The 26,812-nt window shown below is 41.5% G+C and overlaps 1 protein-coding gene across 2 annotated transcripts in view; it reads right to left on the reverse strand.

Annotated features, from left to right (window-relative positions):
* LAMA4 (laminin subunit alpha 4) overlaps positions 1-25,470 on the reverse strand; it is a 128,976-nt gene extending 103,506 nt beyond the window's left edge. The window contains exon 1 of one of the 2 annotated variants that reach the window (XM_067546617.1): positions 24,800-25,470. In XM_067546617.1, coding sequence (XP_067402718.1) covers positions 24,800-25,000 — 201 coding nt within the window. In that variant the 5' untranslated portion in view covers positions 25,001-25,470. The remainder of the gene's footprint in view (positions 1-24,799) is intronic. The other variant, XM_067546618.1, reaches the window with a different exon arrangement.
* Positions 25,471-26,812: the final 1,342 nt, after the last annotated feature.

The following is a 26,812-nucleotide window of genomic DNA, read 5'->3' on the forward strand; positions in this document are numbered from 1 at the left end:
TTAGCAGCCCAAAGATCTGAGGCCCTTTTGTTGATAGTTTACTTTGCTTTGGCTCTCAAGATAAACAAGCTGGCCTCTTTCCCAAAAGCAGGATTTTTCCTTCTTGAGTGTCCTGTTTTTTTATGAAAAGGACTTTAGATTGGGGCTCTGTCATGCCATCATTTATACTCTATACATAATCTGCCGTGAAAGAGGTGCAACCTGGCATCAGCATTTCCTTCAATGCAGAGAAAGACAGTGAGAATTTCCCTACAATTCACTTGATGCTTATTTTAAACCAAGCAAGTTGCTTCAAAGGAGATAGGGCCATATTTTCAAAAGAGCTAGTTTTCCAGTTCCCATTACGGCACCTAAATATGATCCAGTTTTACTGAAGTTTTCAGAACCCAGCAGCTCACCATTGTGACACTTGTGGCTAGGTTTTCAAAAAAGCGATACTACACTTACTACAAATATTGCCCGCCCTGCAGTGTGCTTGAATATCTTTGACTATGGAAATAAATCCTCCCTAGCCCAAGGTTAGGGATTTTTTGGTAAATATTATCCAGAAATTGAACTTTGCCTAAAACTAGAAAGCTCAGGAAGAATTAAAAAAAAATTTCCTGCACATTTGCTATTTGGAAAATCATCTCATTGTTATAAGTAAAACAGCTCAACTTAAGTGTAACATTTACATGCAGATTAGTGACTAAAGTCATAATAAGCAGATAGTCGTAATACTTTGCCCTTCCATTTGGGCTCCTCAAAGCTCTTTGCAATCTTCAATGAATTAAGCCCAAAGTGCTCCTCTGAGAAATAGGGATATTGTCCCAATTTTACAGATGGAGAAAGTGAGGCACAGAGGGCTTAATTCTGCCACTGAGTAACTCCCATTGACTTAGTATCCTGTGGTGGGAGAGTCGTGACCACAGTGTTTGAATGGTTTGCCCACTATAAAGTGGTGGTGATTGTAGTATAAATGTTTCCAGAAATGGTCACTGAGCAAATATATGGCCAAGTGGGGAACAGACCCCAACTCCTAGTACTACCTGCTGGCTCCCAGGCCTGTGCTTTAATTAGCAGACCATCCTTTTTCTCCTGTTCTAGTAACTTACATTTATCAAACTGGAATCACCCTTCTATGCTATGCTGCCTTTTTTTTTTTTTTTTTTTTGAGTGTTGGGTTGTCCTCATCTAACAGTGCACCCGAGTTAAAATCTACACCTGGATATCTGGCAGGCACAAAACATCCAGCTTGTCATGGCAAGAAAGTATTAGCTAACAAAGCATTCACTGTAACATCACACAGATATCGGACCCTTAATCTGTTAATTTCTCTCAAACAGGGAGAAAATACAGGCTGCCCCTTCCCTCCCCACACCTGTTTGGTGGCATAACTAACATCCCATAACTTTCAAACATAGATTTTACAATGTGGGCTCCTGTAGCAGGCTCATGGACACCAGTCTTTCTGCTTCCTGTCAGTGAAGTAACAGCTCTTTCAACTTCCTCAACAGTTAGCCCAATTCAAAGACGTATGTTTCACAAGCACAAAGATTTAGTTCTTCTCAGGACTGATGGGAAACATTCTGCAAATAGCAGGAGCTGTAATAACAGTAGGCCCCACTGTTCTGACCTTCCTGCGTCCTGTGACCTGAATGAGACGCTCTTACTCAGTGCTGAAAAATAAAATCCGACAGATGTAGAATCCACCTCGTATGCAACTGGCTGCTAGCTCAGACACTTGCTGCAAGTGTGACTAGTGACTACAACGGGGGACTTGGTTCCATCAGTCCTAAATTCTAATCCTCCGTGTGCAGCTACAACACTCGCTGTGTGACCTTTGGCAAGATATCGAACCATTCTAGGTGAAATTCTGGCTTATGGGGCTGTAGTTGCAATGTCTGTTATATGGTGATCCAAGGTATTCTGCCTGCATGGGGGGGAAGAAACAGTCACCTCAAAGGGGTGTGTGTGTGGGAGAGGAGTAGGTTTTGGGCACTATCAGGTATGCAGAGCCCAGGCTATGTTGCCAACTAGCTGGTTACTCTCCCTTGGTCCAAGAAACATTACTGGACATGCTAGCCAGTCCCATTGCTCTCAGGGGTCTTGAGCTTCGGCATTTGCCTGATTCTTCTTGCACATGCTGGCTAGGATAAGGAGCCAAAAAGGCTGCCCGTGCAGCCTATCCATTCTAAAGCACCCCTGCAGAAACAGCCAGAATGTAGCCTTCTGTGACTCGGTTTTGCCAAATTGTAAAATGGGGATTTGTGATATTTTTAATGTATACTATGGTTTTCTCTTAGTAAAGTGCATTAATTGTATATGTGAGAGTCTTGAGCACTCTACCCTACTGAGCAGTGTACAGAATACAATACAGATTTAGAAGCACACGCACATTACCTTGGACATCTTTCTACATCAAAAGGGCACTGTAGCTGAGGAACTTATTAATAAATTAACAAATCTTGTTTGGAATGAACTAGATGAGGGGAGAGTAAGACCATGCAATATTTGGCTATCCCTAGAGGACATGGGGGTGAGCAGACATTTTAACAGGAGTCTTGGTAACCTATTGAGGTGTAAGACAGCAGGTGCTACGTCTTTGGTCTCTGGGCTATTTGGTGCAATGCTAGGTGACTGCAAGACTGGCATTGTCAGGAAGTAGGACCAGGAGCTAATAAATCACTGAACCTTGCATCAAGTTTTACTCATGTCATCCTTGAAGAGCTCTGCTCACTCACATCGCACGTTTCAGTACTATTACGTATATGAGCGTTAGAATTTTCACATGATACCTAAGAATGCTAACTATTTCCTCAATCAACTTTAACACTGTACCTGTTACCAGTGCACAGCAGCCCATCCGTTGGGAGGTAGGCTTGAGGCAACGTGTAACTCCTTCAAAAATTGGAGCCATTGAGAACACAAATAACTGCGTTTACATTTTTTGTGCCTTCCGCCCCCAGAGATGGGTGGTGCCACTCAAGCTTGCCAAAAATGGACCCTTTCCATGACTACATCTGGTCTAAGTCTAGTCCAGGGAGGGTAAAGGGTCTGGTCATCATGGATATCAAATCTGTGTGATGTGTTTGACTTGGGTTCAAACTTGTCTAAGCAGTTTGTCTCCATTTTGTTCTTTTGGAGTTAAACTATTTCTAGAATGAGTCCTCACACCCTTTAGATATAAGCACATGATAACTGTTCCTGTGCTTTGCTGGGGTCATTGCTTTTCTTTGTGATATAATGTCTGCTAATTTTTCACTATCTAGTCTGTGTACTTGTTTTATCAGTCGCAGCTAATTTAATTTATTTGTGCATCTGTGTCTTCGAGGTTTCATTTCCCAAAAGTTAGAATGACTTTAAGTTTGCTAAAGAGCGAAACTTCAATAATAGATTAGGGACCAATTCAGTCTAGATTTCCCCAAAAGCTTAGTGACTATGTGAAGGAATAATGGTAATGATGTGGGTTGCGTGTTCTTATAGGCAATTTGTTGTGACAAGCACATTTACGTACGGCGAGCCATTCAGTGAATCTATGTTTCCTCAGGGATCTATTTGTGGCACTCATGCTAGTTTATATTTATAGGTTACCTTTCACTCCTGTCTGTATTACATGTCTCCCTCGTTAATGACCGGGCTTGAATGTCATTTAAGTTTCTTAAACTAAATGCCGACAAGTTGAAATGGTTGTTGATTGGCCCATTTCAGGGGAGGCCTCTGTACTTCTCCTGGGTTGTTTCTATTAATGGCTGTCCTGCTTCACTGGTGTCTGGACATTATGTTGATTGGTTGTTGATCTCCTACTGCCTCTCTCTAACTTCCACAGCCCTTCTGCTGCTGTGTCACTCTCCTTGCTCATTGGATGCCTCACCATCCTTCCTACTGTACCCTATGCTCTTTCCTTCTCCCCTTTCCCATCTCTCCTTTCCTGCCTTATTCCCTTTGGGTCTAGTAACTCACCCACTTCATGACATTCTCTTCATCGCTATCCCTTAATTCCCCACAACAAAAACAAATCATATTAATTTTAAAATGAACATAACAAGGAGTTTCAAGATGCTCACTGAACATATGAGTAAATGCATTAACTTGAATTTGTCTGTTTGTACTCTACTCCGACTACCTACTCCCTTCTGGTTTGCCTTACTTTGTTGGGTCAGGTTCTCCTGTAGGGCACAGTTCTGTACATATGAATGTGGGTGAGGTGAATAATTTTATGCTTGCAGGTAGTCCCATTGAGTTCAGTGAGATTAATTATGTTCATAAGGTTACTCAGATACACTAGCGTTTGCAGGTTTGAGGCCTTACTTTGTAAGTTATTTGGGGAATAAAGACAATAATTTGTATGTCTCATGATGCTACTCTGGGTGCTAAATATGTAGTAACTAAAAATGGCTTAAATTCTTTGGTTCTTAATCAAGCAAATATCAAGCACCACAATAATTGGCCCAATGATTGTATCTTCAGCCCCAAATCATCCTTTGTGCATTGTATCAACTAAACACGTGCTTTGTGGAGGTGGTGTGGCCTTGTGGACAGAGCACAAGACTGAGTCAGGAGACTTGGGTTCTCTTCTTGGCTCTGCCACTTACCTCCTGGGTGACCTTGGGTAAGTCACTTCACCTCTGTGCCTCAGTTTATCCATTGGTAAAGTGGGGAAAATGATATTGACCTCCTTGGTAAAGCACTTCGATATCAAAGTATTATATAAGAGCTAAGTATTATTTATTATGATTTTGTGCCCATAGTGCTTTAGCATCTCTGGAATATCTCATCCTTCAATACACAGATCATATTTAAGAGTCAGAGAGGAATTTTCCTGCTGTTATGCAGCATGGCACAAAATTAGTTTAAATTAGCTACAGTCATAAGAGGTCACAAAAAAAACCATTCGACAAAAACATTAGAAACAAGAGGAAGACCAAGGACAGGGTATGCCCATTACTCAATGAGGGGGGAAAAACAATAACAGAAAATGTGGAAATGGCAGAAGTGCTAAATGACTTTTTTGTTTCAGTTTTCACAAAAAATGTTAGTAGTGATTGGACATCTAACATAGTGAATGCCAATGAAAATGAGGTAGATTCAGAGGCTAAAATAGGGAACGAACAAGTTAAAAATTACTTAGAGAAGTTAGATGTCTTCAAGTCACCAGGGCCTGATGAAATACATCCTAGAATACTGAAGGAGTTGACTGAGGAGATATCTGAGCCATAGCCATTATCTTTGAAAAGTCATGGAAGATAGGAAAGATTCCAGAGGACTGGAAAAGTGCAAATATAGTGCCAATCTATAAAAAGGGGAAAATGGACAACCTGGGGAATTTCAGACCAGTCAGCTTTATTTCAGTACCTGGAAAGATAATGGAGCAAATAATTAAGCAATCAATTTGCAAACACCTAGAAGATAATAAGGTGATAAGTAACAGTCAGCATGGGTTTGTCAAGAACAAATAGTGACAAACCAAACTGATAGCTTTCTCTGTCAGGGTAACAAACCTTGTGGATAAGAGGGAAGTGGTAGATGTGGTATATCTTGACTTTAGTAAGCTTTTGGTATTGTCTCACATGACCTTCTGATAAACAAACTAGGGAAATACAACCTAGATGGAGCTACTATAAGGTGGATACATAATTAGTTGGAAAACTGTTCCCAGAGAGTAATCAGTGGTTCACAATCAAGCTGGAAGGGCATATCAAGTGGGGTCCCACAGGGATCAGTTCTGGGTCCAACTCTGTTCAATATCTTCATCAATGAAAATTTCCAACATAAAGTTTGTAGATGATACCAAGCTGGGAGGGGTTAAAATTTGATGGATAGGATTAAAATTCAAAATGATCTGTACAAACTGTAGAAATGGACTGAAGTAAATAGATTAAATTCAATGAGGACAACGGCAGAGTACTCCACTTAGGACGGGACAATCAGCTGCACTCAGACAAAATGGGAAATGACTGCCTAGGAAGCTGTACTGCAGAAAGGGATTTGGGGGTTATAGTGGATCACAAGTTAAATATGAACCAACAGTGTAACACTGTTGTAAAGAAAGCAAACATCATTTTGGGATGTATTATCAGGAGTGTTGTAAGAATAAGACATGAGAAGTAATTCTTCCGCTTTACTCCGCACTGTTTAGGCCTCAACTGGAGTATTGTGTTCAGTTCTGGGCACACATTTCAGGAAAGTTGTGGACAAATTGGAGAAAGTCCAGAGAAGAGCAACAAAAATGATTAAAGGTCTAGAACCGTGGCTCTCAAACTTTCCAGTCTATTGTACCCCTTTCAGGAGTCTGATTTGTCTTGCATACCTCCAAGTTTCACCTCACTTAAAAACTGCTTGCTTACAAAATCAGACATAAAAATACAAAAGGGTCACAGCACATTATTACTGAAAAATTGCTGACTTTCTGATTGTTACCATATTATTATAAAATAAATCAACTTGAATATAAATATTGTACTTACATTTCAGAGTATAGTATATAGAGCAGTATAAACAAGTCATTGTCTGTATGAAATTTTAGTTTGTACTGACTTTGCTAGTGCTTTCTATGTAGCCTGTTGTAAAACTAGGCAAATATCTAGATGAGTTGATGTACCTCCTGGAAGACCTCTGCATACCCCTAGGGGTACACATACACCTGGTTGAAAACCACTGGTCTAGAAAACATGACCTCTGAGAGAAGACTGAAAAAAATGGCATTTGTTTAGTGTGGAGAAGAGAAGACTGAGAGGGGACATGATAATGATTTTCAAGTATGTAAAATGCTGTTACAAGGAAGAGGGAGAAAAATTGTTCTCCTTAACCTTTGAGGATAGGACAAGAAGCAAAGGGCTTGAATTGCAGCAAGGGCAGTTTAGATTGGCCATTAGAAAAAACTTCCTAAATATCAGGATAGTTAAGTACTGGAATAAATTGCTTAGGGAGGTTGTGGAATTTCCTTCACTGGAGATTTTTAAGAGCAGGTTAGCTAAACACCTGTCAGGGATGGTCTAGATAATATTTAGTCCTGCCATAAGTGCAGCGAACTGGACTAGGTGACCACTCGAGGTCCCTTCCAGTTCTATGCTTCTATGTGGAGCTGGAACTTCCATTATGTGGAGTTTTCTGTTTCCCTGAAATAACGAATTACTTATCTTTGATCCAGACCGGTACATTCTATGGACTTAAGTCTGCATATGCTCTTCTAGCAGAACTTCCATTGACTCAGTGGGAGTCCTACATAAAGAGTGATCACATGATTAGGTCCCATTTTTCTATGTAACCAATGTAATTGAAGGATCCTGACTCGGTCCCAAGACTCTACTCCACAATATCAAAACTTTCCATTTGGGAGTATTTTAATTCATTATAAAGGCAGTTCTGACTAGTTCTTTCCAGTATCTACAGTTAGTATAAAACTTGGCAGCTAAACTGTTCAACAGATCCAGGATCTCCAATCATCTTAATCCAATGCTGAAAGCACTTCACTGGTTTCCAGTTAAAACAGCAGATCAACTTTAAGATTCTTTTGCTTGCTTACGCAGCACTGGTTGGCCTCGCTCCACCTTATGTCTAAATTCTCTTTTCTCCATACTTTCTAAGGAATAAATGATACTGTAGAACTTGAGGGTCTTTTAAAAGTGATCGCCAACCTTTCTGTTACCAAAGTTTGCCAGGCATGTGAATCTAGCACAGGTTTAGTTAAAGAGAATAGAGAGAGAAACAATTAAACAAACACAACATTTTGGTGTTAAATATTTCACTTGAAAACATGGAAATGAGATTGGGGTTTTTCTTTTTAGAATGTTTTGGACCAAATTCTGCTTTCTTCATTCCATAGGAAGCCATGATCGAGGAAGTGAGGGAAATTAGGATATGGAGAAACTCATTCTACACAGAAATCAATTAAGAGAGTAGGCAGCTGGGAACTATAGCTGAAGTATCCACTTTGTATTTTGTTTAGTTCAATACAACATTTAAAAGAACTTATTTTTTTCCCTTGATAAAACAAATGGGGACTGTGAGTTATAAATGAAGAACAATGATCGGTTCCCTGCCTATGCCTCTTAGAACCAGTGTTGTGCTGATACCCTTTCCACTTACCTACCTACCTTCTTCCGTAGATGTCTCATCCCAGCCATAGTCTCCATGCTGAAGGACTTTGTGGTAGATGTTTCAAGGAGACATTGTAACCCTAACCAATTTTTAAGACCTCCTTCCATCACATTGATGGCCTTTTTATTAATTTTCAGACTGTGCTTAAGTTAAATATAATTTCAGTTAAAGAAATCAATGGGATCTAAATTAAGTAGCAGTAGTATTTTCAGGCTTCCTCTGGACCTTATTCTGCAGTCCCAATTAAATAAAACTTCAGTGAGACTTTTTTCTCTCTGGGTACTGCAAAATTTTATCCTGAGGGTATATTAACACTGCAAAAAAGCCTCCCATGGCAGTGAGTCTTTGAGCCCAAGTCAATTAACTTGGGCTCATTAGGCTTGTGTTAAAGGGCAGTGGAGATGTTCCCACTCAGGCTGATGCCTGGGTTCTGAGATCCACCTCCCTTTCCTGTTCTCAGAGCCCAAGTGGGAACATTTACATTGCTATTTTGAGCCCCGTAGTGCAAATCCAAGTCACTGAGACTTGTTGATGCAAGATGCTGATGAGACTTGCTGTTTTTTGGGTTTTTTTTTTTGCAGTGTAGGCATACCCTTAGAAAGCCAGTAACATTCCAGTGTGCTGACTACACATCTAAGCAACATCAAAATAGCTGCAAAGAGCAATGCTAAGGGCCAGAATCTGCACAGTGGAGTTACTGGGTACATGTCACCTCTGGACAGGATGCAGAGATAAAGTTTCTGGTTAAGAGATAGGAAACAAAGGATAGGAATCAACGGTCAGTTTTCAGAATGGAGAAAGGTAACATATTCATAAATGATCTGGAAAAAGAAGTAAACAGTGAGGTGGCAAAATTTGCAGATGATGCAAAACTACTCAAGATAGTTAGGTCCAAAGCTAATTGTGAAGAGTTACAAAGGGAGCTCACAAAACTGGGTGACAAAATGACAGATGAAATCAATGTTGATAAATGCAAAGTAATGCACATTGGAAAACATAATCCAACTATACATATAAAATGATGGGGTCTAAATTAGCTGTTACCACTCAAGAAAAAGATCTTGGAGTCATTATGGATAATTTCTCTGAAAACATCCACTCAATGTACAGCGGCAGTCAAAAAAGCTAACAGAATGTTGGGAATTATTAGGAAAAGGGATAGAAAATATTGTCTTGCCTCTTTATAAATCCATGATATGCCCATATCTTGAATACTGTGTGCAGATCTGTTTCCCCTATCTCAAAAAAGATATATTGGAATTGGAAAAGGTACATAAAAGGGCAAAAAAAATTATTAGAGGATATGGAACAGCTTCCATTTAAGGAAAGATTAATAAGACTGGGACTTTTCAGCTTGGAAAAGAGACAACTAAGGGGGACATGATAGAGGTCTATAAAATCATGACTGGTGTGGAGAAAGTAAATAAGGAAGTGTTATTTCCTCCTTCTCATAACACAAGAACTAGGTGGTCAACCAATGAAATTAATTGGCAGCAGGTTTAAAATGAAGAAAAGGCAGTATTTCTTCCCACAACACACTGTCAACCTGTGGAACTCTTTGTCAGAGGATGTTGTGAAGGCTCAGACTGTAACAGGGTTAAAAAAAAACCTAGATAATTCACGCAGGATAGGTCCATCAATGGATATTAGTCAGGATCGGCAGGGATGGAAAACAATGCTCTGGTGTCCCTTGCCTTTGTTTGCCAGAAGCTGAGAATGGGCAACAACAGATGAATCACTTAATGATTACCTCTTCTGTTCACCCCTCTGAAGCACCTGGCAATGGCCACCGTTGGAAGACAGGATACTGGGCTGGATGAACCAGTATGGCCATTCTTATGTTCTTATATTCATAGTTACACCACTGTGACCAAGAGCAGACATTTGCTCTCCGTGTTTTTATTTCTTTTCCATTGGCTTCAGCTAAATTAATTTGAGCTTCCAAGGCTTACAAACATGGTGAATTAAAAACAATCAAGTTTGCTTACCCATTTCCTGTAGTCTCTATTTATAATTTCTATAAGCCTTTATTACCTCTGTTCTACAGTATCACATTCTTTTGAACTAGAAAGGTCACATTCTAACTATGATTACTGAAGAAATTAATTCTGTATAGACAACATAGTTAGATAGTTAAGTAACCTTGGTAATAAGACAGTACAGCTGTTAGAGAGTAGTCTGTGTGATAAAAACCACTTTATTATAGCCATCATTTTGGTAAATGTTGTTGAACTGAAATTATATGTATGAACTGGTTTAATTTAAAAAATGTGAATATTTCTGGGAAGAACACATTTCCCAGATTTTAGTCTCCAAACCATTATTGATGGTAGAGTTTATTCAAAAAGCACCATATATAGTATCATTACATTACTAAACAGTCTCCCACATTTTGATCTCTTTCTTTGTTCCATTTATGCTGCAAATTAGGAGTGAACAAAAAGATAGCAGTGTTTTTTGTCCAGAAGACTGGTAAACTTTTCTTATCTATTTATCTTGACAGGTAGCTCAATTCTAATGACATTTAATGAGATTGTAAACTAAAGTAATTACACAAATTACATACATAGCAAGTTTCTATTGTGTGTTGCTCAGAGGCATGCACAAGTGGGGGCCAGCAGGGGCACAGACCCTCCTAAATCTCCATGTGTCCCTGCAGCCTGGGGAGAGAGGAAGCAGCAGGGTGGCTGGCTGCTGACTGAGTACCACCTCTCCATGCCCCTAAAGTTGCAGCCTGCTGCTGGAATCCCACATGTTGTGTCTGCCTCCATCCCCTGACTCACCTCAGTGGGCCATCTGCAAAGCAGGCAGCAGTGCTGGGACTCTAGTAACAGGAAACAAGAAGCAGCAGATGTAGATGTAGGGGTGGGGGGAGGAGGAACTCAGCTGGCAGCCAGCCACCCTGCTGCTTCCTCCCTACCTGGGTTGCAGGGACTTGGAGAGTGCCACTACCAGGAGGAGCTGGTGCTTCCTCGTTGCTGGGCATCCCTGCCAGAAGCTTCCTGAGAAATCTGGGGGGGGGGAGGGGAGGTCAGAAGAACTTTTCATTTTTGTGTGTTTAATGTGCCCCTCCAAAAATATTCAAATTGAAATTGCTGCACACGCCTCTGATGTTGCTTAATCTGCAGAGGTAAACTCACATTTTTTGCCATCTAAATATTAATCTTGGTAAAAAGAAAGCACTGTCACAGCACAGTTTTCTTCTTTAAACTGAATTCTGATCTAAGATACGGAAATTGAAGGTTCTAATGAATTTGCTGTGGCATCCAAGTAAAGATGTCCAATACTGGGTTTTCCACCTGTGCAATAATATTAAGTGCCCATTTGAAAGGTTAAACACAAGTCCATAGCTTTCATCTTTCTACTGGAAGATTAATTAAAAGTAATCTGCAACCTTTTTGCTTAGCTCAGCAATCTGAAAGTTCATAAATGAAGGACCATTTTCATTGACACCAGCAATATAAAATCCCTTAATCAGAGACAATAAAAAACCAACTCAACTCAAAGCCTTCATTCTACTTTATATATGATGGACTGATCCCTGGACCCACTGAAGCCAATGGAAGTTTTGTTGTTGATTTAAATGCAGGATAGGACTATCATAATACCTGTCATTGGCAAATGGGAAGCTTTCTGTGTCACGTAAGGGGCCCCAAATCATCATGCTCTGCAGAATGTATGCTTTTGGTGGGGCTGAGAGTTTAAAGTAAATTTCTAGCCCTTATATTTGTGTAGAAAACTCAGTCTTCCTGAGTCAGATAATGTCACTGCTGCTCAGAGATTTGCCAAGAGTAAGACTAACAAGACTATGGTCAGTTTTACTGACGCTATTCAGGATCCTATTAGGAAATGGGAAACAGACAAGAATTATCTCAATTTCTCTCTGTTGCTTAACAGAGCTATGAGTAACAGCAGAGGAAGGAAGGGAATAAAGCTATTCACCCATGAATAAGACTGTTGCAGGGTTTCCTCCACTCACTGCTGTGGCACCTCCTTGTGACTCTTCTGGGGATTAGCTCACCACAATTTTGATGCCACTCTTATGGTTTCTCAGCCCCTTTTCCCAATCTCTCACTCTATGGCCTCTCTCATGCTCCACAATCTGCAGCGCTTCCTCTTTGTGGTTTGGCCCTCTGGCCAGGTCACTATAGTTTCAGGGTATCCAAGTCTCTGTAAACGAACTGCCTCAGGCAGTCTTCAAAGTCCACTGCCCCATCTGTGCCACTCCCCCAGTGACTGATAGTGAACCCAGGCCCACCCTCTACATGGGATTCTAGCCTATGACCCTACAGATGAAAGCCTGGGGCTTGAGAGACCTGCATGCTCCACCAGTGACCTCCTGAGTGATCTTGGGCAAATCACTTAGTTTTTCTGACCTAGATCCACAAAGGGACTTTGGCATTTAGAAAATCACAGGAACAACACTCTGATCCACAAAGCCTGAGTTAGATGTCTAGGCTCCATACACTGTGAATGGGGAGATATTTCACCTCAGAATGCTAGGCAAGGAGCTGCCTAAGGTAGCCAATGGGAGATGGTGATGGGAGGGGTACATGGTAAGCCCTGCCTTTCTCTCAGAATTTGGTGCCTAGGTCTGGACTGTAGGGAGGCACCTATCTCTGCTTGTGATTGTAAAGGACCAGGGAGTAGGCAGTCTGGCCTACTAGTCGCAGCAGGGCTTGTGTCCACACATCAAGGATGGTCACAAGATGGTAGTTTGTGAGCAAAGGTTGAAGAAATTGATAGAACTGGTTTCAATAAGCAAGACTGAGAGTCAGGCCAGGGTCAGGGTTGGAGACTGGAGATCAGAGCTAGTACCAGGCTGGAGTCAGGGTCAGAGTCAGGCTGAGGTGCCAGACTGCAGACCAGAAGTCTGTGTAGTTGCCAAACCTAATTCCTGGGCCACCCTCCTGGGTTAAATAATGTGCTTGACCAATCAGAGGACTGCAGGGTACTGTCACTCTGGGCCCTCGGGGCAGTCCTTTCTGCAGAGCCTAATCCCCACAGTGCTCCCAGGATATGGCTCTGCCTGCCCTCCTGGTGGCAATGTCAGTTGTCCTAGGCTCTGCAGACCTGGATTCTAGTCCCAAGATTCATGAACCAGGGGAAGTTATATGTTTGGCCACCTAAGTCACATGCAGGGCCTGATCCTATAGGTGTGCTTAGAGGCAGCCCAACTCCACACCAAACAGAAGTAGGGTGGAGGGGGCACTCGCCTGAGAGGGGGCAGTTCTCTTTTCAGATCCCTTCTCCTCACAGGACTTGAATTGGGAGTCTCCTGCATCTCAGGTCCAAAACCTGGCCCCTGGGCTAAAGATTATAAAGGAGATTCTGCCCACTCCCCAGGTGTTTTGTCGAGTTAGGTGACCTCTGAGAATGCCTACTGGATCAGGACCTGCATATGACTTAGGTGGCACTTACATTCATAAATCACTCTGGGGTTTAAGCTGGACATAGTTGCTTGGACACCTAGAGGGAGGCAGCAGTGCACATGCCCAGAGGCAGAAACATAGGCACACAGGGAACTTTTACTTCAAAAATGTAGGTGCTGAGCAAGTTTAGGTGCCCACAGGGTTAGGTGGCAGCTGAATGGGAGTTTTGTGAATTGCAGTGGTGCCTAAAACAGGATTAAGGCACCAAAGTCCCTTTGTGGATCTGGGCTTCAGCTCCTCGTCTGTAAAATGGGGATAATAACACTTACCTGCCCCATGTGGTGCTGTGAGGTGTTCAGATACTAAGGCGATGGGGACCATACAAATACCTTGGCTAGATAGAAAGATGGAAGTCCTGCACAGTATGAAGGGCCAGAATCATGATAAGAAGTCAAGCGGCACCCTTCCATTTCTCAATAGCCAGGACCTAGCCGGTGCCTTCTCTCCTTACCACCTTCTGGCAAGCAGGTTCAGCTTCTAGCTCGTTGACTGACGTGGAAGTTGCACAGCCGTATCGTGGCTTTTGGCAATTGACTACTATTATGCTAATGTGGCAAATGTTGCCATTTCTTAAGATGGCTGCCAACATAACTAACAACTTTGTTTTCAAATGTGTTTCATAACTTATTTGATCATACCACGAAGCATGATTCCTGCTTTCTTATCAGTCTTTAAATTAGTGGGCTCAGCTGCTCTTTCCTTTCAGCTATGCTTTAACAGCTCAATTTTCCTAAACATTTTACATTCTAATTTATTGAAAATATTGCCTTGTGTTAAAAATCATACATCTATCTACATATATCTATATAGAGTCTATTTGTTTGTTTGGTATTATCAAGTTAGTAAGCCTGTAATTATAAAACAGACCTATGGGACTCAGTAAACCCTGCGGCTCTCTGTCATAATGGTACCAGAATAGTCGTAAGTGCTGTAAAGGGAAATGATTATAAAAAGTAAAATGGTTTGATTTGAAGCAAAAAAATTATCTATCGCTCTGGCCAAATAATTGTATTTAATTTTGAAAATCTCATCCGTTGCAGATGTTTCCAGACTGTTACTCTTTCACGATCCATATGGAAAACAAAATACCATTCAGTAACAGAGTATGATTTAGAGATGGGGTTGGTTCCAATATAAACATGTCTTGGCTAGGTATTCTTTGTAAAAGTGCACAGTCATTTTTTCCATATAAAGTGGGAAACACAAAGCCTTAGCTTAAAAGGCATTCTTTCCCACAAAGGCGAAGAGCTAAAATGTTTTAGCTGGCTGCAAGCTAACTAGAGATCATTTAATACCAAGCCTCAGCACTAATTTATTTTTTCTACAGCTAGTAAGTGTAATAAATATGCTCTGTGGCAAACAGAAATACTGCTAAGTTTGGCAATGCAGATAATCTATTTACCTCTCTTAAAAATATCTATTTTGTTTCCTCCGAATAAGCTACAAGAAAGATGTAAATAATTTTGCATCATTCTCCTCCTAAAAAAGGAAAGATATGAAATGAACACAAACTTTCCTCACATTAGTCTATAGCTCACGCTAGATGCAAAACTACAGTTTATCAACTACTCGCAAATAAAACCCACATATTTCCAGATGTCTAGAACCAACAAAGTAAAACAAAAATATTCAAAGACTAGAATGCCTAAGAGGCATTTGCAGCAGGTATTATTGTATTTACTGGGAGAATATTAGATAATGAGAAGGTAAAAACCAAGGAAGGCCACCACTGGTGACTGAAATTTTGTTTAGCGTTTCCTTCTATAGCCCATCTTGGCTTTTTAGTATTTCATGGTTTGGTTTTGCTGCACTGCACAATTCTGGAATTACACCAACGTGGTGCTGGAGATCCATTTAATTATGTAACTAATAGATAAGATACCTACTGCAAGGCCTGTAAGCAGCAAATGGAAGCCACATTGCAAAACATTAAAGGAAAAACTAGATACACACACAGTCAAAAATTCTAGAGTGAAGGTTACCCCACTAGAGATTCTGCCTACTAACAAAGGAATCAGTTCCTCACTGGCTCAGAGAAAGGGGGAAAGGGAATATCAGGTTAAAAATCAAACAGATAAGGTTAAAAAACAAAGCAAAGCAGCCCCTAACCTGTTTCCCCTCCCCTGAAAAATAAACAAAACAGAAGAAGGCACCCATAGAAATCAGGAATAAACCAGCATGGATTTGCAGCATGCCTTAAAAGTGATTAGCAAAGAGAGTTTAGGGGCCTATAGGGCCCCTACAGAGACCTCTCCCCTCATTATTCCACTAGAGGATGGGTGTTTTCCTTTGTGTAAAAGGCCAAAAAACCCACCCTAAATCTGGTAGATTCTATGGGATCTTCAGGAAGCCAGGTCCATTGCATGAAGCCCCTGTGACTTTGTCTTTCCTTCCTCCCACCTCCCACCTGGCAAGGACTCCCCCAGACTCCATAATTCCCAGGCTGTCTTCTCTTTTCCAGAGAATCTATGTGGTACAGAAGGGGACGATACATCATGGTCCTCCCATTCTGCTTGTTCCTCCCCACAACCCAGACAGTCTTCCCCTGAGCAAACCCCAGACTCCACAGTGAGGTTTACACAGGGCCTGGAGGAGGGGATACATGGTGCTGAGGAGATGCTAGTGCTCCTCTTCTGCATGAAATGGGGCAGATCCATGTATGGATGGTTATCTCTGAGTGGGCAGCTAGATCGTATTGTCTGGGTCTGGGGAAAGAGTTCCACAAGAAAGCATCATTGACTGAAAAAGTTTTTCCTCTGCTCTGGTCATGATTTAACCTGTGGTCTGACCAGCCCCCAGTCATGACTTGCTCACAGCAAAATCAATGAAGAGGAAGTTTTCTGCTCCCCTCTGTTCCTCCAAATCTCTACTAAAAGTGACAGGAATCACAATGGGGGGACAATAAGTGTTCTATGACATGGAATCAAGGTTTGTAATAGGTTGACTCAACCAAAACGGCAAAAGCAATCCAGACACTTTAGCTAAAAATGATCTTTGTTAATGCGTAAAGGTTGATCCCATTTAAAACAAACAAACAAAAAAGTGGCTTCTTGGTGTCTAGAAATACTGAATTAACAATGCAACATCCAGCTGTACATCTTTCGATTCATACCCTCTCTCCTACAGCTTCCCAGCTAGTCCTCCTTAGCTTCTTGCCTCCCAATCCACTGGGTCCTCCCCATCTGCCATTCAATCCAATATGCTACCCTTCTCTTTTGTCTAGGAGCTGCTGCTCTGCCACACATGCACTTGCTGGGTCTACCTGACACCCTCCCATCTGACACCCTGGGGAATACCAGGCGATAGGTCATTCTTGGATAATTAGTGCAAGGGTGAAAGGATTAAGCATAACTCACAGTTTACAAAACTGTAAACATTGTTGGTTTTGATAGAGTTTGTTACAGTAGATTTAGTTTGTTGATTAATTATTGAAATAAACTTAAAACTAATATTTTGTTATGTGAAAAGAATACCATGAGAGTGTTCTTCATCATATAGGAGCCAATCAGAAATTTTCCACTGACTTCCACAAGCTTTGAAGTAAGCCCTTGCAAAATAATGTTTAATCATTGTTGCATATAATACATCGTACGCTTTGAATTGAAATCTGCTCCCATCCTTAAAATGTGTTTTCCTTCGTCATTTGTTGTTGTAAAGGTCGGATTTGGGATCGGAGTAGCTCACAAATGCTGGAACTGTTTTTTTGTTTGTTTTCATAAAAAAGTAGCTCTAGTGTATTTGTTTTGAGAAAAGAAACATCAAACAAATTACTTGGATATTTCAAACAAATACAGACAACAAATACAGATCAAATGTAGTGCATTCTTTCATCAGAAAACAATTCAGATTGCTCAGTATTTACATCCTGATTGCTAGGATAGTTTTTGGCTGTCTTTTGTTGAGGAAGAATCAGGCATCAAGACCAGAGGAATATAAAGGTGGTGGACTGATAAGGTTAGAGCCTGCATTACAATCAGAATGCCAGATCCAAACATTTCTCAATTTGGGTAGTGTTTGTAAATGAACTGGATCCACATTTTTCAATCAAGCCTAATTAAAAGCCAGACTGGAATGTCCTTACATTTAAAATCTGGATGCAGAATAAAATTTGAGACAATCAATATTTAGGCATATTTGTCACAAATCACTCAGATGAAATATAGCGGCCATATTTTTACAGCAGTTGAGCAACAACAATTCCCAGTAGAGTCAATGGCAGCTGTGGCTGCTTAGCACCATTTAAAATCAGGCCATAGCACACGCCCGCACACACTGATCCTTTATTGCTTCCCATGCCCTTTAATAAAACTGAACCTTCAATTCCTTCTCTTCTTTCCCAAGCCCATGAATAAGCGCGGACATAAAACTCCTTCTATTGTTTCTGCGCTCCTGAATATTTTTGGGCACTTTAGTGGTACTTTCCTAAAATTTGGCTCAAACACGCTGCCGTAAAGTTTAGCCCATATTATTTTGATGGTTACATTTTAAGCACAGACTCTCATCTCCTTGACTAAATTCAAAATGCATAACTTTCCCCACTATCCTCTAATTCCATTTGCCTCAGCTTTCCATGATTTAAGGGGTTTAGGGTTGGCTGCTTAACTACTTGCAGCTGATTTTCATTAAAACTTTGATGAGAAACTTAAGTTGGAAATGCAAACATCTGCAGTTAAACTTCCTCATCGTTAATGGACTTTTCTCAGAACATAGCCCTTTCATACCAGGAACACACGGCAGCAAAAAATCCAAAGAATTCATTATGGTCGTTAACCTAACATAACCTTAAGGGTCTGAAATGACACTCATTAAAAGATGCAGATCCTACTAGTTAAAAAAAAAAAAAAAAGATCTTTGCCAGGTTAAAAACTCGTTTGGTCTGTTTCAAAAGGATGCATACCAAAAGCAGGGATCAAAATGTGTTTCTGCCAAAACAGTCCCTTTCTAGCCCGATTTTTATTGCCGGGAATGGCACTTTTGATTATGGTTACTTTGAGGCCTATATTTTCAAGTGACTAGTGATTTTGAGTACCCCCATTTTTGAATGCCTAACCTGAGATGCCTTAAAGGGACCTGATTTTCAGAAGGGTTCAGCTATTTTTGGTCTCCTTTTATAAAAAAAATCAGACTCCTTTAAGGTATCTTTAATTGAGAACCCAAAAATGAAGCATCCAAAATATCACTAGATGCTTTTGAAAATTAAGGCCAAAGGATACTGTTGTAAGTCAGATATGAGAATGAACGGCTGTCAATGACATCATTTTATCACTATTTTAAGGTGCATTCTTCAGTCACCAGGCCAGCTTTTGCACAGAACTTTATAAGAAGTACTTCTCTTCCTATACTGATTGCAGTAATTGGCTCCTTTTACCTTAACTACTGCAAGCTTTTCCTCATAGGACTTCTCTCTCCCATTGCACCTTTCCCCTCTATAGTCTGCCAAAAAAGCTGTTGCTGAAAGTAATCTTCTTTCCCCATCACTCCCACAATATCACCTCTACTCTCCCGAAACCCTTAACTAGCTTTCTCTCCTGAGTTCAGTAACCTTTGTCTGTCCCGCTGAGGCCTACCTAATCTCACTACTCTCTATGTCTCTGTTGTCATGCTTCCTACTCTGCCTCTTACTCTTCTTAGGTTTATCTCTACACTGCTCCACCATCTCCCACTGTCAGCTTCCTACCTTCTTTCCTGCCATTCCCCATGTTTGGCATACATTCTCTCTTTTCGCTTGCTAGGTAGTCCAATAATACTCCTTCAAATCCTTCCTTAGAGCCCCATTCTTCCACTAATCCTTCCTACATTGAGCTCCTCAACAGTGTTGGGCCCCATTCACCATTGCTCTGCACCTTGTACAGTCATTTGTACCAGTGCATGGTAGATGTAAAATGTTATCATTCTGAATTGGCAGCATTTTAGCCTCACATTGCACTGGTGTAAATAGCTACCCCAGGTTCAGGGCAATGCTGAATCAGGTCCTTAGTCTACATTCAGATATCTGAACTATTGTCCAGTGTTTAATGTTTGTCTGTCTTAGATTACAAACAATTCCAGTGTTTTGCAAAGCATGGTTCACATTTACGGGGCGGTATAAATGAAAATGACTGAAAAATACAACCACGGAGTTCAAAAGAAATCTCTTTGGAAGTCTGCAGATCAAATTCTAACATATATTCTACTTATTTTAAAATGGCTTTTTATTACATGTTGGCAACTAACTACCACTTCACAAAGCTTAATCCTGATTTTTCATCTTGTCACAGTTGTTATTAGAATAGAGATGGGTCCACACAACATCCCCAGATCTGGACACCTCAAAATCAGTGTGCGAAATCTGAACTAGACCCAAGTCTGACTTTTACAAATGGCCCCTGATTTTTGCAATTGTCCAAGACATAACCCCAATCATTCTCAAACACTGATGTGTTCAAAACTGGGCTGTTGATTTTGAGGTTTGAGTACTTTGATCCTGTCTCCAAGCAGAACCTTTCCAATAAAATATTTAACATTTTTTATTTTTGGCAAAAATAATTGCTGGCCTAAATCCATTAACTTTCGTATAGTTACACAAAGGATTAATTTGGTCCAGTGCAAAATGCTCTTTCACCACACACCTCTGCCCTCCTGGATTGTGACACTTTTCCCCTCACCTCATTCATGAGTTAGGGAATCAAAAATTCTTGGAAAGTTTGAATAAGCCACTAAAAGTTCTGCTGTTTTTAGTGTGTTTTTCATATCTATCTTCTTAACCTGCCTACCAACTGCAGTGTCCTATGTTCACTCTCACAAATAGAATCTCAGCTACCCTGTTTATACACGTTTACTTTCCTCATGCAAATTCTTTCTACTGATTTTGTTCCTTTCTCTAACTTGATGCCTTTTGTTAAGTTATTCCCTAGCCCCAACTCTGGAAGGAAATCTCCCACCTGTAGTCCTTCCAATTTTAGCCACCTCTCATATTGCTTCCAAAGGACCTATTGATTGGTAGTTCATGACCCACTACCAGGCCAAATCAAAACCATCCAAGAAGGTATTGTGTACTTCAAGAAGGCACCCTGGATCCTGTCCTGTGGAAGGAATAATGGCAGAGCCAGCTGTGCCAGAGGGGAGCAACACGACAGAAGCATCTGAACTATGGAGAAAGAAAGGATCTAGGAAATGGCTGGAAAGCCATGTGTAGGAGGGAAAATCCTGGTTCTCAACCAGGGGTACATGTACTCCTGGGGTTATACAGAGGTCTTTCAGGGGGTACATCAACTTATCTAGATATTTGTCTAGTTTTACAACAGGCTACATAAAAAGCACCAGCGAAGTCAGTACAAACTAAATTTCATACAGAAAATGACTTGTTTATACTACTCTATATACAATACAAATACAATATTTATATTCCAATCAATTTATTTTATAATTATATGGTAAAAATGAGAAAGTAAGCAATTTTTCAGTAATAGTGTGCTCTGGCACTTGTATTTTTATGTCTGATTTTGTAAGTAGTTTTTAAGTGAGGTGGAACTTGGGGGTACACAAGATAAATCAGACTCCTGAAAGCAGTACTGTAGTCTGGAAAGGTTGAGAGCCACTGCATTACGGTTTGAACAACACTGACCAGCATGTTAGGGTACATCTACACTGCAAATTAAGGTGTGATTGTAGCATGGATAGGCATACCCATGCTAGCTTTAAACTAGCTAGTGCAGGTAACAATAGCAGCGAAGAGGCAATGGTGTGAGCTTCAGCATGGGCTAGCAACCCATGCTCCCCATCAGACTTGTAATGGAGTGGCTAGCCCACGCTGAAGTTCATAGCACTGTATCTTCACTGCTATCGTTATCTGTGCTACCTAGATTAACTGGAGCTCCCTAAATCAGGGGTGTCAAACATACGGCCTGCGGGCCGCATCTGGCCCACAAACCTTTTTGATCTGGCCCGCATTCGACCAGCTTAAGTGAGTAGTGCTGCCACCGAAAGTGCCACTTTAAGACATTTCTCGGTGTATGGCATTGCCACTTTAAGAGATTTCTCGGCGGAGGGCATTGCCACTTTAAGAGAGTCTTAAAGCGGAAATACCTTACTCCGTAGAACCCAGCCACCGAAAAGCGGAAGATGCCCTGAATTTTTCGGTGGCAGGTATTGCTCCTAGAAATCCCTTGAATCAGCAGTGCAGCCAGGGCCCCCCTGCGAAATCCCACCACCGAAAAGGGGAAAATGGCCCGAATTTTTTGGCGGAGGGCATTGCATGGCCCCTGTGAAGTGGAGTTTATGTGAATTTGGCCTATCACCATCAGCGAGGTTGACACTGCTGCCCTAAATGACCTGCACGAAGTTCCACTCCTCTTTGAGTGAAGTTGCATGTGTTGGATGGAGCTAGGAAGGGTGCAAAATTGGACAGTTTTTGTAAAAGGACAACAAAGTATAAAGTTAGATGGGGACAGGGTCTCAACGGCCTGTCCAGGGATTCAGTACTCTCACAAGACACGCAGCTATTTAATATTCTTACATCAACTACAAAGAGCTTTGGATTCAAATCAGATACACAGGAAGGCTAAAATTCCAGCAAGTTCTGAATTTTTCTAAAACCAGTTCTTCCATTCACCCTTAGTAACTGGGTTACCTGGAAAAGGAGAAAAGTAATAGGCTAAGGAATATTCACCAGTGTGTTCCCTTGAACCTCATGCTTTCTCCAGCTTTCCTTCAATTATTCAATAGATTTATAGTATCATCGTCTCAGCAGAATTTAAGAACAACACAGCAGTGTAAACTCAGCCAAAAGAGTATGTATTTTTAGAAGCTCAAACCAACTTTATATTTCTAAACCTTCATATTTGCCAATGCATTATTTAAATAAGAATGGTTTGAGGGACAAACTCCGCATAGCATTAATACCACATGATGAAATGTCCTGAATTCTTTGTGGCGACCTGCATTCCGGCTATATCATGGTTTGCTAGCTTTGCGGTTAAGTACAGGCCTTCACTGGCACCACAATTTACCAGGATGCATTCCAATGACTACGTCTGTGGTTCTATAACTTTACCTCACAAACCCACCCTCTGTATAATTTGGGACTGTTCAGCATGAGTAACAGTCTCTGTCTGCTTGGGAGAGTTATAGGCCTGAGCCAATGTTTAGACACTCAAGCAAGGCCATGTAAGGGAGTTTGTACTGCGATTCGTACCGATCTGTGGATAAAGAGCTCAAGCTCACATAATGGCTAGTTTTAAAATCTTCACTTAGGAAGAAGTCCTGTTCCCAGGGCCCAGCCTGAGTGGTTGGGCTGCCCTGTGCTGGGGAAATCTGTGAGGGCTTGAGGGAGGAGTCTTCCCCATTCAGGCTGCAGAGAGAAAAGGAGCTGCTCCATGACCACAGCTCCAGTTCTGAGACAGGAGTAGTCTCCCCAGCCCTAGAAACTAATTCTAACATAGGGGTCAATGGGTGAGGGATCCATGCAGCAGCAGATCTGCCAGCCCTGCCCCTAAAGAATGTCTGTATGTGGCCACACAGGGAGTTGCCATGCAGCTGGGTTCTGATGCACACAGGGCATGGACCTCCAGAATGTAGGGGCTGAGATCCAGCTGCCACTGGAACCTCAGGGGTTCTGCAAGTACGGCTCTTTCCACTACTGGAACAGGTGGTAGAATTCATTGCTTAGGATCTGATCTAGCGCCCACCGAAGTGAGTGAAAAGAATCCCATTGGCTTCAGTGGTCAGGCCCTTAATGCAAATATTAACCATTTAAAATAAAATAGAACAAATGATCCCTTTCTAATATCTTCATCAGTGAATGGGTGGGGTGGGAGGGCGTGTTCTTTCCTAAGCCATGTGCAAAATATCACTCCGCACTTTCCTGGTGTCAAGCCCAATAGATTAAACGAAGCACACGCAGTCTGGCTTTGTGGAGTCATTCAGTGTGATTATACCCATAAAGGCTAAGAGTTTTAGCTGTTAAAAGCTTATGTCCATTATCCTGTGAAACTCAGTTACAAAATCCATTTGTCTCTTAAATCAAGCATTCATTCAGGGACTTTCCATTTTGTAAGCAACAGGTGGAGATACTGTTTCCCAGTGGCTAATTCCAAGCCTGTGGAGAAGAGATGTACTTCCCACATTATGGAATGTATCCAAGCCTAGGCGAGCTCCCCACTGCCTAGATATTAAGCTGAGCAAAGTTTAGGTTCAGCACTTTCTCACATAGGTCACGTTTCACTCCATAGAAGTAGTGGAGTTTCCTGAGATTTCTCAGCTGTTTGGAAGCACTACAGTGTGGCTGAGATTTGTGTAATCAAATTTGGCCTTATACTGAAGCCCTATTGTCCCAGAAGGTTTTTCCAGGATGCTGTATGTTTATTTTCACGGTTATTATCATTAGTAATCAAAGCATGGTAAAAACATTTAGTTTCATGACATAAGATATCAGTGTCATAAGTACAATATCAACACAGCTGTGCTTATCTCTCCTCATTTTCTGATGATATGCTAGAACAATTACTCTTTCCCTTCCCATGACCTTAGGTGACTTAATTTGCCTCCTACTTTGCATCTCCCGCACATGAAACACTGCGGTCTCTCCCTCTCAGTGTGCCCTGAAGTCATTTATTTTGTCTCAGTTTTTTTTTAAATAGTTCAGCTCAGACGCAGCCTTACTGAAATCAGAAGTCTAAAGTAACTCCAAAAAACAAAGATGACAAGAAAACTTACCACAACAAAGTAACTTTAGGATCTTCCTGATTACTTCTGTCACTAGTCCTACTATCACACTTCCTGTAATGTTTAAAATCTTTTCAAGTGTTTTCTTTGCAGGCAGTTTCCTAAATACCATTTGATTTATTAACCTTCCTCTAACCACAAAAGGAATCTCCATTTCCAGAGGTGGAATTTATGTAAAAGACAAAAGCAAAACTTCTATAACATAGATTTTTTGGCAAACTTTTTCTGGAAATCCAAGTGAATTAAAGTTCCAGGGACTATTGTTGTGACAATTAGCACTTGTAAAATAACTCTGTTTTGACAGGCCTAGTTAGTTATGCTGGCAGGAAAATCAGAGACGTGCTAAGCTAGTACCACTTTATACTACAGCTGTCTATTCAAAGCAGGCAGGACATGTGTCTATTTTGAAGTCTGAACTGTCTCTTTTAGCCTCAAATGCAATGTCCAAACCCCCCCCCCCCCCCCAAACTCTTCAGTATCACTGGAAGGTTCAAATGATTAAACTAACGTTATCCAGATGGGAATGTCACTACAAGCACATGAAAGGAGAAAGCTCAGACTCTAGAGATAGAATGGAGTTACTGTACCTCAGCAAAAGGCACCAAACTTCCAGTAGCAACTGACTGCTGCTGCCCTCTGATAACAGTGGATTCTTGATTGCTGACCGCTGAGCTACCTTCAATGTCAAAATGAAAAACGCTGACCTCGCTGGAGGCAGTGCTGGAGAAGAAACATCCCAAGAAGAAGAATATAGGAAAAACAGGGGGCCCGACTGAGATCAAAGCCATTTCCTCCCCTTACATCCAGCAGTGGTCTTCTAGCTTCTTAGTTTAATTATTTACCCGCTTCTGCAATCAGCTCCCTCCCCCCCTTCGTTTAGTGGTGCCTCAGTTATTTTAACTTTCTCTCAGCTTTCAGTTTCCAGATGTGGCACTTCAAGGCAGTCTAACCAGATCCTTATTTGAAAAAAAAAAAAAAAAAAAAAAGAAAAGCTCTTTTGCTTCCTCCCTCACTTGCAGTCTGTGCCTGTGGCTCCTCTTTTTCCCTAGAGGCTTCAGCTGAATAACATACAGATGGGCAGTGCTTAAACAGAGAGTGTCAAACACGGATTGTATTCCAGGAAAGCACCACTAGCTCCCCAGCCACCTTATCTCCACTCTGTCAGGATACAGACTGAGTCTGTATTCAGGGCTCTGGCTTCCTTCACATGCTCACATCATTCCTTTTTACCTTTAGATTTGGGATCCTCCCACTGAAACTTTGCCACTCAGAAACCAAGGTCAGACCTTTACTGCTCCACACAATCTGACTGCTCCAGACTAAAAATCAACTCTCATGATTTTTTTTTAGTACCTCCAGTTTATTTAGCCAAAAACAGAAAGATGCCAGATTTATTGAAAACTCTAGAGGCCCCTACTTGGGAGGGCGGGTGGGGGTAGGGACAGGGGGATCAAGATTCAGAATGCGCTAAGTGTTAATAGGCCCTAGGTGGCTTTTCTGTTGATCAAGATTTCACTTTGTGTGACAAGGGAAGCTATAGGTCTTATTGAAACAGTATAGTCTAATATGCTTAATTGAACTCCCCCGCCCCTTTTTCTTGAGCCACTTCTCATTTTCATGTCTGCTTGTGCAAAAAATACCATTCACTGCAGTTTTGGAAAATGACTTCATTACTCAAATGCATGAACTTTTATTTACAAAGAGCATCTTGTTTTCCTTGTCAAGAGATGCTTTGTGAGTCCCCAGAAACAAGGCATGCAGTGTATGGAAGCACTTCCACAGCTGAGCCCTTATTTTCTGACTATAATCTCATGAGGACGACATCAGACTAAGTAACCTTTTCAGGGTTGTTGGACAAAGGCCGGATATAATTATGCTGCTGTGCACTCCCCTCAGTAAAACGGTCTTTGCCGAATCCATTTGTGACATGCTGGGTCCCTTAAAGAAATATTGGACTTAATATATTTGTGCTGTTCAGGGGAGGGCTGGGCGACACAGGACATATTCTCCTGGGGCAAGATCCAGGACTGGGGGTGTATTGGGGGTCACCCCGCAATATAACGAAGGCTGGAGAGAACCAGGGTTTCACTGGCAGGCTGCAGTTACACACACACTCAGGGTGCAGCTTGTGTGCTGGAAGGTTGTTTGTGAGCCGCCTAGGTGAGAGCTACTTCAGCAAGACATTGTAAGGCACCCAAGGCTGCAGGGCAGGAGTGACACAGCTCCTCTCCTCCACGAGTCTGAACTGTATCCCAGTATGTCACACCATTATACACCCTGGTTTTTCAGTGGTTTATCACATATCTGTCCTAATTCACCTCAGACTGAAATTGGCTGATCCGGTTTCAGTCTGAAAGCAGACTCCTTCCTCCCCCTGTAAATGACTAAATATTATCAACCAAGGAAGCAGTCACTAAAGATGTGGGTGCTTTTGGGATCTGGGAACTTTTGTAAGCACATAAGGAGCAGGAGCAGCACGAAGCACTATGGCTGTCCTGGGCTGCACGGTGGCCATGGGAAGACAGCTCTCACTTGCATCAGGAGCCATACTGGCCTGCAGAGAAGGCAGAATCCAGACAGCCCAGAGAAACCTTTAAGAT

This window comes from Emydura macquarii, unplaced genomic scaffold (genome assembly GCF_026122565.2).
Source record: "Emydura macquarii macquarii isolate MOO-44397 ecotype Brisbane River unplaced genomic scaffold, CSIRO-AGI_Emac_v2 contig_1146, whole genome shotgun sequence".
Lineage (NCBI taxonomy): Eukaryota > Metazoa > Chordata > Testudines > Chelidae > Emydura > Emydura macquarii.